At 39.2% G+C, this 17,172-nt stretch overlaps 1 protein-coding gene across 1 annotated transcript; it reads left to right on the top strand.

Moving 5' to 3' along the window:
- The first annotated feature begins 1,799 nt into the window (after positions 1-1,799).
- Positions 1,800-15,202, top strand: hepacam2 (HEPACAM family member 2). The gene is made up of 9 exons (XM_022201560.2): positions 1,800-2,032; positions 6,180-6,536; positions 6,623-6,910; positions 10,341-10,640; positions 12,071-12,196; positions 12,542-12,563; positions 12,664-12,698; positions 14,132-14,205; positions 14,309-15,202. Exons 1-9 carry the CDS (start codon positions 1,981-1,983, stop codon positions 14,417-14,419), a joined length of 1,365 nt encoding a protein of 454 aa, XP_022057252.1. The 5' UTR covers positions 1,800-1,980; the 3' UTR covers positions 14,420-15,202.
- Positions 15,203-17,172: the final 1,970 nt, after the last annotated feature.

Below are 17,172 nucleotides of genomic sequence, written 5' to 3'. Positions count from 1 at the left end.
TAAAGAATACATAATTCAGAGGTATGTGCCTTTTAATACAGTCAGCTCTTTATTTTTATTAAAACCACATGTGACCGAGGGCTAAAGACAAATGTGATTCCTAACCTGGGCTCTGGACCCCCGACATGGATCGCTAGATAAATATAGAAGTCATAATATTTGGGGGGGAAAGAATGGAAAAGGAACAAAAAAATGTCTGGTGTTCCGACTATTCACTCAAATTTTTTTGTCTCTTATTGTGAAAGACTGGGCATGTAGACCACATTAGGTCTCTAAGGATAATTTTAAAAAAATGTTGAAATCTAAACACAATTTGTGTTAAGAGGTAAATAGTTTTGACTTTAAAAAATGTTGGGAACCATTGCCACAGAATTATGCAAAGCTAGAGAGGCAATACTAATAATTAGAAGTAAAAAAAAAAAGGCCAAAATGATATTGAAAGTCCACTTTAAAATGCAGCGTTCATATTTGCAGCTATTAACGGAGTTTATCCAGTAGATGATGCACTGACTCCATCTAAAGGCGATGAGGAACCTTACAGGTTCTGTGGAAAGTAAGGAGAGGAGGAAAACACAGAAAAGTAACTTCAAGCACCATATCTTAAAAAAAGAACAAAAAACAATATTTTATTTTATTAAGATCATTTAACTGAGGTCATTTAGGCTGCATAATTTTTCTTCATCTAAATAAAATCTTTTAAATATAGACCAAAAACTGTTTTCTAGAATTCAAAGTAATGATTCCATGGCAAATTTGCCGAAGCATGTGTTCTGATTCACAATAATTTGAAGCATTATCTAATCATTGTCCTTAGTCTTCCCAGTAAACAAACATCCCTCGATGGAGTTCTTATCAGCAGAAGAAAATAATTCTTAATGGAGCCATCACCAAACTAGGCACTGATTTACGCAGCTTACAATGGCCTGATTCATTCGCTGTGCAGTTCAGCACCATGTTAACCACATCCTTTCAGTAGATGGGCATGTAGATAAAAAAAAAATCTCTTCTGCACAATACCCTGAGGGGATATTTTCATGTTTTACTTATGACTGTTTTTATTCCGTTGTTTTTGGGAGATTGTTTACCACTGTGTTGTCAAAAAGACTGAACATGGGATAAGTTTGTCTGGGTCTAATTTCACTGAATTATTCTCATTTTTGAAAAATTAATCAGCGAGGATGCTTCCCTGGAGTTGTCATTTCAGCAGTGAGATGTCTGTAGCAGAAACAAATACATTCAACCCTCTCACAGGAAAACTAATTAATAGACCTTTTTTTACAGGTATTTCCCTGAGAGCAAAGCACACATTGCTTCGGGCAGAAACAACTTCTGCCAAGGAATCATTTGTTTCCCTTCACAGTGACTCCATGAGGGTTGAAAATAACATTGTCGTCAACATATATCAACAAGAGAATTCACACTAAAAGAATTTCAGCCCAGTATCAGTCTCTCACTGGAAATCACTCCAGACAGATGAACAGATTGGTGACTGTCGTGTCCTCTGAAAGCTGCGTAACTTATTAAAAACTATGTGATGGCGACGGTTAAAAGCTTTGTTTCACAGCCCGAGGGAGAGAGCAGCAGACAGCTGGTGTAATAGAATGTGAAGGAACAGTTTCCACTCTGCTCTCAACTATCCTTTTCCAGTTTTATGTTTCAATTTCAGTCTGACGGAGTGAAACCCTCGGCCTCAGGGCTGCTCTGCGCTTGTGAACGTGAGGACCACACTGTGCCGTCTCTCTGCCAGGTGGGCCTCTTCTTGCTCCCGGTGTCACATGGGAGGAGCCTGTAAGCTGCATGTAGGAAAAAGAGCTCCTCTTATTTCCCTGGCAAATGTTGTCACCACAACCAGTCACATTTCTCTCCTCCTCCTCCTCCTCCTTCCTCCTCCGTTCGCTTCCACTCCTCTCCTACATCCCTCACTCCCTGCTCGCCTGTCACACAGTCCCACACGTCCCCCCCAGAGGATAAGAAGATGCCATGGAGGCCACAGGAGGACTGTACATCTGCTCCGTGCTGCTCATCCTAACAGGTGAGTGGGCTGGCAGGCTTGTTGTGCAGGTGATGGCAGTTGCTGTGTTTGCTCGGTTGGTAGGGTTAAAAGCTGAGCTGTGAGTTGAGGAAGTTTTTTTTGTTTGTTTTTGTGGGACACAGTAGCCAAAATGTTCAACTTGTGAAATCTTTTGTGTTTGATTGGTTTGGGTGAGGGAAGTAGAAAAGAAACTGGGTTGAGAAATTGACACAAGAAGTCAGTTTGAAGGCAATCACTGAGTATTAACAAGAAAAAGTCAAACTTGGCTTCTTCGTGTTGTGAAACCAAATTGGTCAGTGAAACATCTCGTCCTCTCAATCTTGAACTGTCTGTCTTTTTGCATGTCCTTTCCATAGTCATCGCTGCGTGACTTTACAGAATTAGCTTTTTCTTCTCTTGGTAGCTGTAAATAAACACATAAACACAGGCTCGGTGGAAAGAAGAAGTGACCCAGGCCACATCTCTGTGACTCAGAGATAAGAGACATGTACTTCTCACATGACAACATAGATCGAACAGAAAAGTCCCTGCAAACATGGACTCTCCCCCTGCTTTGATGTTTGTATCATCAACCTTCCTTCGAGCAGCGCTATTTGTCTTATCTGAAACATGGTGGTGCTCAGGACACACACCCCGTGACTTTATTTAGAATCCAAACACCTTGGATGTGTGTGAGGGTGATAAGAGGCAGGTACTTGTGGGCCCTCCACATGTGGGCTGTTTGCATGCGTGTGTGTGGCCACTAAAACGAAGATATCCTCTCACCTCGGAGCCCATTGCTGTAATCTCCTCTGTATCACCACAACAATATCCACGCTGTTTGGGGACAACAGCGAAGGAGCGGGCTGGCCACACTTCTCCTCGTTCTGCCTTTTCACCGGATCTCAGCTGGTGTAAACACAGGCACACTCCACTTAATGACAGCACACACACACACACACACACACACACACACACACACACACACACACACACACACACATAGAAACTGCCCCGCGGGCCTGTAAGAGTGTGGCAGGGGTGTCTGCACTACATGTATTATTTAGGACATCACACCAGGCGCACAATTGATCTATTGTGATGAGCGACGTGGGCAGCAGTCAGCAGAGACCTGGCTGACACCAGCTGGACGCCAAGAAGAGGAAATATGGACCGGCCTGAGGGCAGGGCAAAGGAGAGGCTGACAAAAAGAGGAAAAGATCAGCGGTAGAGGAGGAAATGTGGGGCTTTAGAGGGAGAAACTTGGGTTTTCAAATCAAATTTTGTTACATGAGGTGCTCAGTGAGTTTGATTACTTTGCAAATCCAAAGTTCAAGGAGTAAAAAACACTGAAATAACCGCAGAGGAAGAGAACATGCACAGACAGAAGTGAGACAAGACGACCCAAGTAGGAGAAAGGGGAAGCTGAGAGAGATTACTATGAACAAAAAGTGTGAGGTTTGGAGAGTTTGTTTCACAGTAGCACTGCCTACTCACATGCTGCTGCTTAACTCAACCTGGCATCCAAACAGATCCCACCGTTTCTGATAACTTTTCAGCTTCAAACTGTCAAATGCAGCAGGTCAAGGGAAAGATGCACTTTAGAGTATATGAGGAGAAAGATCTGGCTATTAATTAAATGCTGATAACCCTTTCTATTCGTTGTGTTTTTTCCCCCTCCAAGTTGTCTCTTTTGCGTCTGTAACCAGCGAAACAAACTTCCCCGGCAACAAGCCACAGCTTAAACAGAGAGGCGTAGTAGCTCTGCAGCTGTAGTTACTGCAGTCCTGATCAAAGAGACAGGCCTCATCCTTGTCTGACAACAACGGCACTCTGTGGTGAGCTGGGTCAATATTAACTCACTACGGTTACAGGACCTGGGATAATCTCAAGACTAGGATAATGATTATAGGATTAGTCAGTCAAAGCAGAGCTGGCTTCATTTTTTAAATGCGATGGTTATGTTTTTGGCCCATTTTGTCACTCTCAAAATATGGCAAAACATGTTTTGTTTTTCCAAAAGCCAAATAATGTAGTTCTTCATATAGTTAATAAATCCAAAATCTGTTTTACTACAAGTTTTTGTCATAAATCGCTCAGTCTTCTATATTTGAGCTGCAAAATTCTGTAAACCAGTAGAAAAATGTGATATTACTGCAACAATATAAGCTTAGTAATGATAATCACTGATCATTGCCAAGCTCCAATATTCACAGACCTGATACAGCATTTATATTAATGTTGATGAATTTTCAATATAAACTGAACAGATGTTTGAGTTTGCCATTATGTTATAGATACAAAAATGGGAGTTATAGTCTTCCCTGGTTATTTTTAAAGCAATTTACACAAATTAGACTAATATATCAGAATATAGTATACATTCTTTTGTTACTGCTTTTACTTTTGTTACTGCTTTTACTTTTGTCATTGCTTTTACTTGATGGACTGAGCTGTCAGTCAAATGGCTTTGGGTGGGGCTTTCTGTCCAAAAAAAAAGGAAAAAAAGGGAAAAACAAAGACAAACTTTACCTTTATATTTACATATTTAAAATTTTTATCTTTATATTTACATATGTATTTCCTTATTTTTTAACAGATGTATTTTTTATTTATTCTTTTATTTATTCCTCTTTATATTTACACATTTATTTCCTTTTTGTTTTAAAAAACAGATTTATTTTTTATTTGTTTTTATTTGCTCCTCTTTATATTTACACATTTGTTTTTTTTTTAATTTTTTAACACTTTTTTAAAAAATTCTTCTTTATATTTACACATTTATCTCCTTATTTTTCTAAACAGATTTATCTTTTATTATGGCACTCTTGTGATTCCATACTTTAGTGCTAACAAAAGAAGAAAGAGAACACTAAAAGTGATCTCCTGTAGTGGCAAACAAATAGAGGATTTCCACCGACTCCGCAATCATATTCATCTTGTTTTGGTTCCGTCACACCAGTTGCATTTCCAGTTACAGAAGACAGATGTTTACATTAAAAAACTCGAATCAGAGTGTATTTTGCCTCCCATTACCAGACAAAGTTAGCAGGTGAACATATCAGTGGAGCATTTAGCAGCTAAAATCCAGATAGTGTTGCTCCATATCTGGTGGATGTTATATTGTGTGTATTGCTTTCTGTTTAGCCTCCAAGTGTCCAGAAAAGACATTTATTGCACATTTAAATGTCAGATATTAGCTTGCCAGCACCATCTAGTCATTTGTGTCATGAACTACAAGAGTGCAGGTTGGAACTAACTTTTGTTTTTCCCTTCTTTCATTTGTTTTCTTAATCGTGTATAACTTCCACAACCACCTGCACCACCTTATTATCTGCAGGAGAAGCTGACTCACCATCTTCACCTTCTTCAATCTGAGTTTTGCCAGGGTTCAAACTACAGGGGAGCCAGATGAAGCTGGGGGGTGGTTCTCTGAAATACTGACAATATGCTATTTTTTGCCAAGCACTTCTATTTTTCTGTATCTTTTCCATCATGGAACCTGCATTAAATCAGGTCATTATTGATGATGATTCATGCATCGGGATGAGTCATCACTGATTCGCTTTACTAAAGATACCGGTGTACACGCTGTTCTTGCCATCGCCAGTGACGAGTGGCACCACAATATCATAGACTTCTTGATTTGAAGATTATTTTTGAAAAAAAAGCTTTATTGATGCCAACTGCAGGGAAACAAAAATAGAAGAACAAACCATGTGGTGAAGCCGTTTGAGATAATGACACATAAATGCTAAATCAGGTGCTTTATAAATACTCTGTCATTTCTGACCACAGAAAGTAAAAAAGCAATCATCTGCGTGTCTGCTTTTGCAAGAAATACAAGCACCTTGTCACAGAAAAATGATCAGAATTAAAGATAAAATTTGGCACAGATGTAAAATTGCTACTAAAATCCTGATTGTTTTGAATTACAGGGACAAATGAACACTTCACTTCTGTTTAGTTTTACTGCACCTGGCATCAAGAAGCTCACTCTAACAGATGTTGTGCTTCAGAACTGAGTGTTTTTCAAGAAAGGATCTCATGATTCTAAATCATTAAGGGATAATGCATACTTTCTGAAACAAGCTTTAATTCAGGAGTAATGTGTACCTAACAAAGCCTGACATCTCATTTCCTTCTCCCATTGTCTTCACCAACTCAGAGGTCAGCTCTGAATACATTCACATCCCTTCCCTGGTCCATCATGGCATCGAAGGCAAACACCTGCTGCTGTCTGTGGAGACTCACTTTTCGCTGGACGAAGCTGAGATCCAGGGAACTTGGTCTCACACCAGGCCGAGCGGCACCAGGACCACACTGGTCACGTTTACCAAAGACAATGCCATCACTGACATGATGTACCGCAACCGCCTCCTCTTCAGAGTACCCAACATTTCTTTGCTAATCCAGAAGTTAAACACAGACGACGAAGGGGAATATCACCTGAGCCTCCACATAGAGTTTCATAACAGAACTGGGCTGGTTAACAGAGAGAGAACTGTTCGTGTGACAGTAGATGGTGAGTTCCATGTTCCTCAGATGAGATGTTTCCTGACATGGTGGCAGTTTATTTACCAGTGTTTATTTTCCCGTTTTTTCCTCCAGTCCCAGTGTCCACTCCGGTGCTTGAGAAGAGCCCGTCTAACGCGGTCGTGGAGGACAAAGCGAACGTCACTTGGACTTGTTCTGTTGAGAGAGGAACAAGAGTTGTGTTCCAGTGGCTCAGGGATAATGTGGCACTGACTCCCAGCGACAGATACCAGTTCTCCCAAGACAACTCCACACTGTTTATCAGCCCTGTGAGGAAAGAGGACAAGGGAACTTATCGCTGTCTGGCCAGCAACGCGGTCAGCCAGGGCCGGAACAGCAGGGCCGTGGAGCTCAATGTCTACTGTGAGTATCTGTATGTCTAGACCACTTAAAAATACAAGTGTCTACAAATGTGCTTTCATCAGAGATGGATACTGAACATCTGATAGAGCAAAATGCTGCTGACTTTTCTCACGTCTTTCATTTAAAAGCCACATTAGAACCAGGAAGCTGCACGCAAGGCTCAGGTGATGATCAGATGTTGATGATAGAGCTACAATCAGAGGAAATCACATTTTGTTTTTTGTTTTACCTGCCTGCTAATAGATAGATAGATAGATAGATAGATAGATAGATAGATAGATAGATAGATAGATAGATAGATAGATAGATAGATACTTTATTCGTGCCAAAATTGTTGATATTTACAAAAAAGGTACAAAATCACTGGTATTTAAAGTAAAAAAAGAGTTTAAAAGTCTAAACCCAATGTAAAAACTAATAAGAAGCATAAAAAATGTGAAGTCCCACTCATTTCATATAGTTTCCCTTAAAAGAACATTTTGAAATATATGTAGATTTTCATCTAATGTGTCACAAAGTACCTGTCCCAATTACCAAGCGTGCAATTTGTCGACTTTGTTCAAATTGTCCTGGAAGTATTCAGTCGTACCATATGTAAATTTCTGTGAGATCAGCCGACTTGCTGAAAGCTGGAAACACGTGGCAGCTTTTGGATGGTATTTGCATGGCAGCAGACTTATCTCACAGAGCTCCACTGTCCTCCCATAAAGGGTGTAGATGCACTGATAAATTTTACTGGTTTAGTGAGTTTGAGGTTAAACGGAAAGCCTGCCTACTGTATGATCTTCCTGGGAAATACTTTGAATGTTTTAAATTTCACACAGCGGATGATTCTATACTGAAGGGGCATATATTTTCCTCAGGTTTTCCTTGCCTCTTCGGTCAGTGTGTTTTTCTACGGGTGTTAGTGACTGCATATTGTCATCACTGATGTTTGCATAGGCAGAACATGTTTGTGTTTGAACCTGCAGGACAGACTAACAGCTAAAATGTCACTTTCAGTTTTGCCGTGTTCAGTCTTTTTCTGTTTTCAGTCTGAAATCCATCACATACATATTAATACTGATTGATTTCATTACAACAGCAGCATTTAGAGGCAGATTAACATGTTACAGAGCTGCGTGTGTTTGGTTTACAACTGATATTACAGAAAATTCTAAGCGAAAAGGGTCATATCATGTAACATGTTCTTCTTTTTTTTTTTTTTTTTTTACAGTTTTTAACCATAATGTGTCCTCAGAGTGTCTCTGAATGAGTTGTTCAGTTTTACAGCCTGTTGTGATGTCACAACAGATTAAGCCCCGCCCCAAGCTGGCTCCACTTTCTTGTCTCACAACGTTTTTGACCAAAATTATTATTATTTTTTCCATTTAGAATTTTTAAACGTATATTCTCACCTGCGAGGTAGTAGGAAAAGCTTCAAGTTTGAAAAAGTCACAAAATCCATGTAAGGAAAAGAAAAATATCACTCTTTGAAAGACATTTTCACATCATTACATACCTGTTAGAAGCTTGGTTTAGTTTAGGCACCAAAATTATGTGACTAGGTTTAGGAGAATGTCACAGTTTGGGTTAAGATACAACTCTTTGACAAAATGTTTGAAGCTTTTCCTCCATTTTCTGGTTTACCAGGGTGAAGAGTTCCATCCAATATAATATCTGATTGGTTGGATGAAATGGGGCAACAGTCAAGCAGTTTAGCTGATTTCAAATGTGTTATTTGTGATATTTGTGTGACAAACAATCAGGCAGAAATGATATGATTCCAGCAGAATGTAACTGAGAATGCAGTTTAACTCTATGCAAATGTAATTTTTGTCAGACTGGGTTGCCTTTGGGCTTTTCTTTGCTACTCACCGAACAGTAGATGCAGAGAGAGGTTTGCCTGCGGCAGCTCAGTTGGATTTAAAGCTGCAGTGTCTGAAACAGCATGTTTGGAACAGGTCTAAAATCAGGGCTATCGTAGGCATAGTACAGTGAACCGTCTGTGCAGTAATTTGAACTGAAACTTGAAATACACATTCTGGAAATAAGACATTTTCATTAACTTTTTTTTTTTTTTTTAAAAAGGCATATAATATGAAACATTTAGCACACATAAATGACAGAATTTATTTGTTACCCGCTTAAAGATGCTGTTGGGGATGCTTCCATTTTCACAATGAAAAAAATAGCATCTTCTCATAAAAGTGGAAACTTCTGTAGTTAGAAGATAATTGTATGATATTATTTCTTGCTGTTTAACATGTATGTTTTATGTTACCCTCTGAAACACAAGAGCGTGGTGTTTTTTGCTCATGGTGGGTTCATATTTTACTGCAATATGTAGTCCTGCACCTTTCCAGCTATACACAGTGATGACTAGAGGTTAAATCTAAAATATCTTCTGTGCAATGAGCTGTTATAATACCATAAATAATTAGAAAAGTGCCCAATGGTGTTTCAAGTACCAGGAAAAACAGTGACTTCATATACCATGCATATTTTCTGTATAAACACAACCTGCAGTTCAGCCCAGTTCAGAGAAAATCTATACATTTTGCCACATGACTGTTGGTCCCAGCTAAACAGTGTCACGATTATGCTGAGGAGGGCAGTTTTTGCAGAATCTGATGACTAAAACTAAATTAGTTTAGGTACTTTTTAAAAAATCAGACATTTAGGTCATAGTAGTTTAAGCAAAATGCCCTGATATAAAATACTCAATTTGGTTACATTTCTCGACAGAACCACATTCCACAGATGACTAAGTTGAGTACTGAGGAAAAGTTAAAAATCTGACTGTCTGTGCAGTTTCTGGCTCCACTAAATGCTTTAACACAACATGCTTTTCAAACCCATCTGTAGATTCTGGTGCTCACAGGCTTAAATTATTGGTCTTTTTGGCTGTAATGAAGAAAAAACAAACTGAATCAGTCTGACATCTTGTAGGTAGGCTTGTTCTGTTTGAAGGCTGCACGGATACAGGTTCTAGTACTGGAACGCACACAATTTATTATGTAACACAGTCAGAAATAATATTGCTTTGCTATAAAGGAAACATATCTTACAGAAATGTATGCGTATGCAGCAGTGAGATTGCCAGTCTATAGTATTTGGACTAGTTTGTTTCACTTAACTGTGCTAGAAAATTAAATTGTATGTGCTGTATCCGACACACATTCAATGGTTTCCTAATCCACCTTTGAAATTACACACACTCACGGCACTGATATGGCTACGACTGCTACTGCCTCATCTCCCTGTATTTCTCTTTCTGCATATCAGACCTGAGCTGGCCTCAAGCTCATCTTATTTGACCTGTTTTCTACTGGCCGCCCCGTGGCGCATTACAATGAGACGGTTCATAGAAAGTATTTTGTGTCAACCAAAGCGACATCTCAGCAGCTAAGTGTTGTGTTTCCCTGGCTCTCTCCATTGGAACGTACAGATGGCCCCTACAACCTGGAGGTGAACTCCGTCCAGGGCCTGCGGACAGGCGAGGTGTTCACCATCAACCCTGGAGAACTGGTCTTCTTCGAGTGCCAGGCCGACTCCAACCCGCCCAACAGCTACGTCTGGATCTCCAAGAACCGCAACACGACCCAGATCATCACAGAGGGCCCGCGGCTGGAGGTGCGCTCCTACAGGCTGGCCCAGGCTGAGGAGTACCTATGCCGCGCCTTCAACAACGTGACGCAGAAGCAGGACGAGGCCCAGTTCACTCTTGTGGTGGCCAGCTTAGGAACAGGTGGGTAGAGGGTGGAACGTGGCATGAGGGAGCAGAGCGTGGGCAGGTTTTGGGAATCCTCGAAGATAAACACTCTGTAAACAGTGTGCGATGCCAAAAAGCAGAAGAGTTTAGCGAGCTTCAGGAGGTAAATCTTGCCAGTGACAAACAGTGAGCGGCTTCAGGAACAGTTGGGTAGATAAAAAGACTGGAGCTGGAGCGAGAAGTGAAAGCAGGTTCTGGATATAAGATGAAAATATACATGGCTATGATGAAACTACGGTTTTTATCTCTGTTGCTAGGTTCCTGTTCCTGCTGCAGCCTGTATTAAAGTTCAGTGACTGGGAAAGTAAACAGTGGATAACAGCTGTTGTGTTTGTTGACTAAGTTTTATAGCATGTGGAGTTTCAGGGTGCTGACATTGATATGTTGTCTTGGCGACACTGAGAGAGGCACACCGATGATTGCTGCTGATACTGGCTATGATTTCAAATGCTGTTTAAAGAGTCAACAGAAGTCGTAATAGCAAGCTTTCTTTCTTTTTTACTGACATCAAAATCTCTCTTTACTACAGTTTTAGTTTCTTCCATGATATAGGTCCATCAGAGCACGACTGTATCTGTCATAAACATGCATCTGCGGCCAATTTTTTGAAGGCTTACATGCTTGTCATATTTAGTGAAGACTTCATTTTGGATTGTATCACATTTGGTAGAGTTTCAGCTGGAGATTTTTCAGAAATAGTAATAATAAATTTTATTTGTATTGCACTTTTCATTTAGGCAAAATCTCAAAGTGCTACACTGAAGATATAAAAAGGATAAAAGCCAAACAATCATGTAATAGAAAACAGAACAATCAGATATAATAACAATGCAAAAAATTAGAAGCTTTCAGGGGCACGTTTAATTAAAAGCTTTGTTAAAAAGAAAGGTCTTTAGGTTCCTGAACACCAGCATTTACTGGTATATCTCTGTTGCATTCATGCCCTAATTTACAGTTGTGATGAAGTGGAAATAATAATACCCTGGTGATTAGAATATGCCTTATATGTCAAAACTCTCCCAGGTATCTCTTATCCACAGAGCTAAAGCTTGCTCATTTGCAGTTTTCAAGCTGTTAACAACTGAATTTAGGGATGTTTTGTCATTTCGAAATTTAAAGGAAATTGCCTCATACTCATAGGGGTTGATAAGACTACTGTATAGTTGTCAAGACATTTTACTCAACAAAAATATCGTGAAAGTCGCCAAACTTCACAGGAATCATCCTCAGAAGACCATAAACATCTGTACATTGTTTTACAGAAATCCAACCAGCCGAGTGGCTGTGGTATGCTGCACTGTACGACAAACAGACTCAACTGACTGATGCTTTCATTCTAACTTGTGAGTTTGCCTAAACATTAGTGTTCACATCATATCATTCCCATCTCTCTTGTTTATTCACAGGGAAAGAGAAGCACACCCAGGAGGGCAGCTCTCTGTCTCCACTGGCAGTCATCATTGTCTGCTCTTTTTTTGTCATTGGATGTATGCTGCTCTTCTTCCTCAAGAGAACCTGCCATCCTAAGAGAGGTTAGATATCGCCTTCTTCTGTTACTTTGACAGAAGTGGCTTTATAGCAACAGTCACAGTAAATAATCCCTGCAGGTTACTGACAGTAAGTGCTGCATTCTTGTCCAAAGTTTTGAATGTGGGTGTCTGAATAGCTGGGATGTGGATCTTACGACTGCGAAATGGCAATGTTTTCCTGGTGCACTGAGCTGTCACATGCTGAAGATGATCACAAATGTAAATAACTTGCAAATGTTAGTCAAACTGAAGGTAACCAGGGAAAAGTCACTTTTGTACTTAGAAAAGTCAAGGCAGTAATTGAATTGTTGAAATTATTCTTTCTTTCTGTCTCTCTTTAATCAACAGTGCTCATGAGCATTTACAACAGGTAGGAGCCTTGATTATGAAATGTATACAGACTTTATCATTTGGCCTTTACTTCACATTTAAACTAGATTTAACTGCTTTATTTACCCATTTTTTCACAGACCGTTTTCAGAGCAGAAACGACCACATCGTTCAGGTAAGCTCCTGTTTATTAACCGATGTTTTTCATCAAACAGTGCAGTTATTCTGTTATTAAGCTCATACTAGAACATACTGACATTAAAAAAATATCATTTATTGATTTAGACAAACCTTTTAAGTTGCAAAAATCGAGCTGGATTGACATAAGAATGGCGGAAACAGTTAAGTTGAATTAAACTGAGTTAATAGGCTTGATAGCTTAATTTTTCTCTACTTTGAGATGAGGATTTCAAGTTTTTAAGCTACAAATTATTAAATAACTACTCATTACAAATAGGGCTGGGCGATATGGCAAAAAAATAAAATCTTGATTTTTTTAGTCATCTTGGACGATTACGATTTTAATCGATTTTTGTTGTTTCTTTGCGGTGTGTTTGCTATGGCTAGTGTTAGCCATGCCGCGCTCCGGTAGCTGTGAGCATTCTGTAGGGTGCCTCTGCTGGAGGTGCTGAAAGAGGTTAGTTGTGCTGCTACTCTTGCAAAAGTACTGTGAAAACGAAGAGTCTCAGCCCCTAAAGGTGCAAAAACAAACAATGAGACTCTTCGTTTTCACAGTACTTTACTATGTATAATACCACAATTGTTTTTGACATCTTTACATTTGTATAATTGATATGTGATTTCCAGTTCAAATTCTCATCAACCATGACACCCCAAAAACTTAGTTTCCCTCACTATTAAACTATTTTAACCTCTATTTTACCAACAAAGTAAAGCAGCCCCTAAAGGTGCAAAAACAAACAATGAGACTCTTCGTTTTCACAGTACTTTTGCAAACCTTGCACATGACTGTAGTTTGCTCTGTGTCAGTCTTGTCAAAGCCGAACCACTTCCGTATAATCGTTGTAATATGAGGCTCTTTTCTCGCGACCAACTCTTCGTCTGCTGTTCTGTCCGCCATGACGGGGCTGTGAGTGTTTTGGCGGAAGGAGACGAGAGGCGGAAGCAAACACCAGTGCACAAGTCGTAAAAGGCAGAAGAAGAATCTGTATTGTTATATATTTAAGCTCGCCTCGATTTTACAATTTGGCAAATTTTCAAATCGTCAGGTTTTAAAAAGGCAAATTAATCGAATTAATTCGATTTATCGCCCAGCCCTAATTACAAATACTCAATATAGTTCACTGGTTTAACATAGTTTATTGAGAAACTTTCCTAACTGAAAAAACACTGATGTAAACTGTTTCCCTTATTGTCTAAACTTTTTTCTAGAGAGTATTTCAAAGACTATTGTAGGAACTAATGGATGCATAACTCTGAAAAACAGGTTAGAGATAACAGGAAAGCAGAAAAGCAAACAAAGTCATGATAATTGGTTGCAGCTGAAAAGCAGGTTTTGGTTTTATGGCATCACATTACTGTAAAGTCTGACAGAGAGTCTAATTCTCTTTACTGTAATCTAAGTGTTAAAAAAATGTGTATCAACAGGTCACGAAGACGCAAAGGAAGACTTTGGCATCTACGAGTTTGTCTCCATACCTGGGAAAATGGAATCTGCACAGGTATTTAACTTCTTCTACGCTAACAGGGGTTTACAGAAGATGCTGTAACCCCCGTTGCAAAGATCATTTGCGTTTTCACGGTTCTAATCTTCCTGTCCCCCAGGCTTCCTGTCGATCTCTGGCTCGCCTCGAGTCAATCCAGGATATGCACACCACTATCTACGATGTGATCAGACATGTTCCTGAAACCCCCAGTCACAGTCTGCTGACGTAACTTCCAGCTGGACAGCTGAGATGTAACTTTGAGTTGTTTCATTTGAACACTTCTGTGGAGCTCTGTTCTTTTAAGTCTCTGTTATCAAAGCCTGAAACACTGGTTTTGATGGCCCAGTTTTTTTTTGCACAGGGAGGAGGGAGACTTTGTGTAAGTACACAACCTGATCGTGCACTGTTATTGTCGAGAGCTTGGGACAGATGTTAAATGTATTTTGCTTACTTTATTGTGAGTTGAACATGTATGTATGGCTTTGATCTTTTAATGTGAAAGTACACGTGAAGCAATTTCACTCTCTCCATGTAAAGCGAAGATCACATTAAACCAAACAGGTTAGCAGTAGCCACTTTGAGATCATTTATACCTACACGGTGCTTTGATTCCAACGGTTTAATTATTATTTAAAACGCAGATTTAGCTTCAACAATTAATTTATCAATATCAATTTCTAATTTAACATTCCCTGCTAAGAGAGTATGATTTGTGAGAAATGTTATAATGAATGCATTTCCTTGTATGAAATATATTCAGGTTAATTGTAAATATTGTACATGGATTACCCTGCAGATTCTTTATACATATTATTCTATTTCTATGTTTTTCTCTAATCTATTTATTCCTGGTGAAACTCTTAACCCCGTTTCCCCAAATGTAGCATTCTTCTCTGTTCATGATGGATATATTGAAATGTTCAAACAAAAATGATGAAGAATTCCAAAATTATTGTACAATTTGCATTCACATGTTTGTTTTGTACTTTAATAAAGATATAACTGTTTACTATTCTGGGTCATTTCAATTAATGCATTTGTTTTTCGTTAACAAAACACACTTAATGTATTTCACTCTCTAGTTGTATTTGCTTTTTACTTTATAGATTCCTTTTTCATAGAAAGGCAGTAGCAGGCTTGAAATGAACACTTCTTCTTTCACACATACCGATAAAAAAATTAACTGGCGCCAGCAAAGCTGTCAGTTGTTCTGCTGCTTCACAGTCAGTCTTTGTCTGATGTCTTGGCTGTGAGCTCGCTTCTCGCAAGAGTACGAGTTGTATTTATTGTCCCCAAATTGCTGCAGAGTGCCTGCTTCTCACAGCCTGGTTGTATTGGTATGCTGTGTACCTGGCGTGATCCAGAGACAGGCAGCGACAGACGGATGGTTCAGCATGTGGCAGAGTGCCCTCCACCTGCTCCTGCTGACACCTTGTCACGAGTAGATAAAAATGTGTGTGCGCTTGCTTGCTTATGTGTGTGTTTGTGGTGGGAGAAAAGAGATATAAGCATGCAGAGAGTGAGGAATAAACACGTTTTGTTTGGAAAATTGAGGCTAAAACTTGTATGCAATATTAAAAAAGTCATTAGAGACTCCTGTTGCTAGTTTTTCCTTATTTTTGCCAACCTTGGAGTGTGACTTACTTAGAGGAATAATGTGTTTCTGCCATAATGCAGCTTATTGTCTGGAGACTATAACATCTCATGCTGAGTTCTTCTCTTCAATGTCATGACACATGCTATAGCACAAAATGTGGTCAGATTGACACACTAATTAATATAGTATATATTAATTAGTTTTGGCACTTTTGTGAATTTTGAGGGTTAAATTACATTATAGGGAGACTAATATGTATTTTACAATGTTGTCTTAACATGCCAACCAGAAAAATCATAGCAGTTATATTCATTCACAGGATGAGGAAAAGGAATTTTCTTCTCATCCTGTATTCTAAAGTGTAGCTTATCATGGTGCTCTGTTGCATACCAACAAGTAGTTTTTTTAAACCCAGCTCTAATTATAGCTCATGAACTGACCAACTGAGTGTTCCGTGTCTTTGTGGTGGCATCTCCGGCTAGGGGTTGCCATCTGTTCCGTCTCGGTGTATGCTTTAAGGGAGGCTCCATACTGTGGATGACTGCCTGACAAACAACAGCGGAGTAAATTCACCTAAGGAGAGCGACCTCACCTTCATTTGACTGGGAAATAACCTGAGGCGTTATTAACCAGGAACTAGAGCTCACAGCGCCTGCTGTCTGCTGCATGCTGCCTGCTTTTAACCAAGTGCTGCTCGACATAACACCTGAGGGGGCAATTAGAAAGCAGGCTTAATAGGTCTGCGTGCACTGTTTTTGTAATTATTTGGAACAGTTTACAATTCAGAGCCAGGTCTAAGTGCTTGCTTGGCAGAGATGGAGCTGCATGGCGCTGAGTCATGGATGACATTGCATGATGATGATATGATTACACTCCCCAATGAAAGCAAATGTGGTTTCCTAAAAAGAGCCGAAGCACAGAAATAGTAGAATCAACATATGTAGTGGTACTGCGTTTAAGACCAAATGACAAGTATTGAAATACAACAAGTAAGCAACAAAATATATACAGCAGAAACACACAGAATCTATTGAGTGACTTTTCCGTAATGTGAAGATTCAAGTGCAGCAGAATTATCATCAAAATGTGCTTTAAGTTCAAGTAGCTATTCAGTACATGTAAATATATGCAGAAAAAATACTTTGTTGTCATACTATTTCATAATGGAATAAAGTGATATTATAACATACAGTATGTTATAATATTAAGTTTTTATCATCAATTCATCAACATGTAGGCTAAATCTATAACCTTGAATCATATTTTATAAGATGATCAGGTAGTTCCTTTTTATACTAAAGCTTAGAACTGAAGTAAATCTGCTCAACACTCCAATGTTGGATAAACAGACAGTTTTGAAATGATGGTAGACATTATGATTTATC

The sequence above is a fragment of the Acanthochromis polyacanthus genome, chromosome 11 (assembly GCF_021347895.1).
Source record: "Acanthochromis polyacanthus isolate Apoly-LR-REF ecotype Palm Island chromosome 11, KAUST_Apoly_ChrSc, whole genome shotgun sequence".
Taxonomy (NCBI): Eukaryota; Metazoa; Chordata; class Actinopteri; family Pomacentridae; genus Acanthochromis; species Acanthochromis polyacanthus.
The sequence above is the reverse complement of the archived record's forward strand: the minus strand, read 5'-3'. Positions and strand labels throughout refer to the sequence as shown.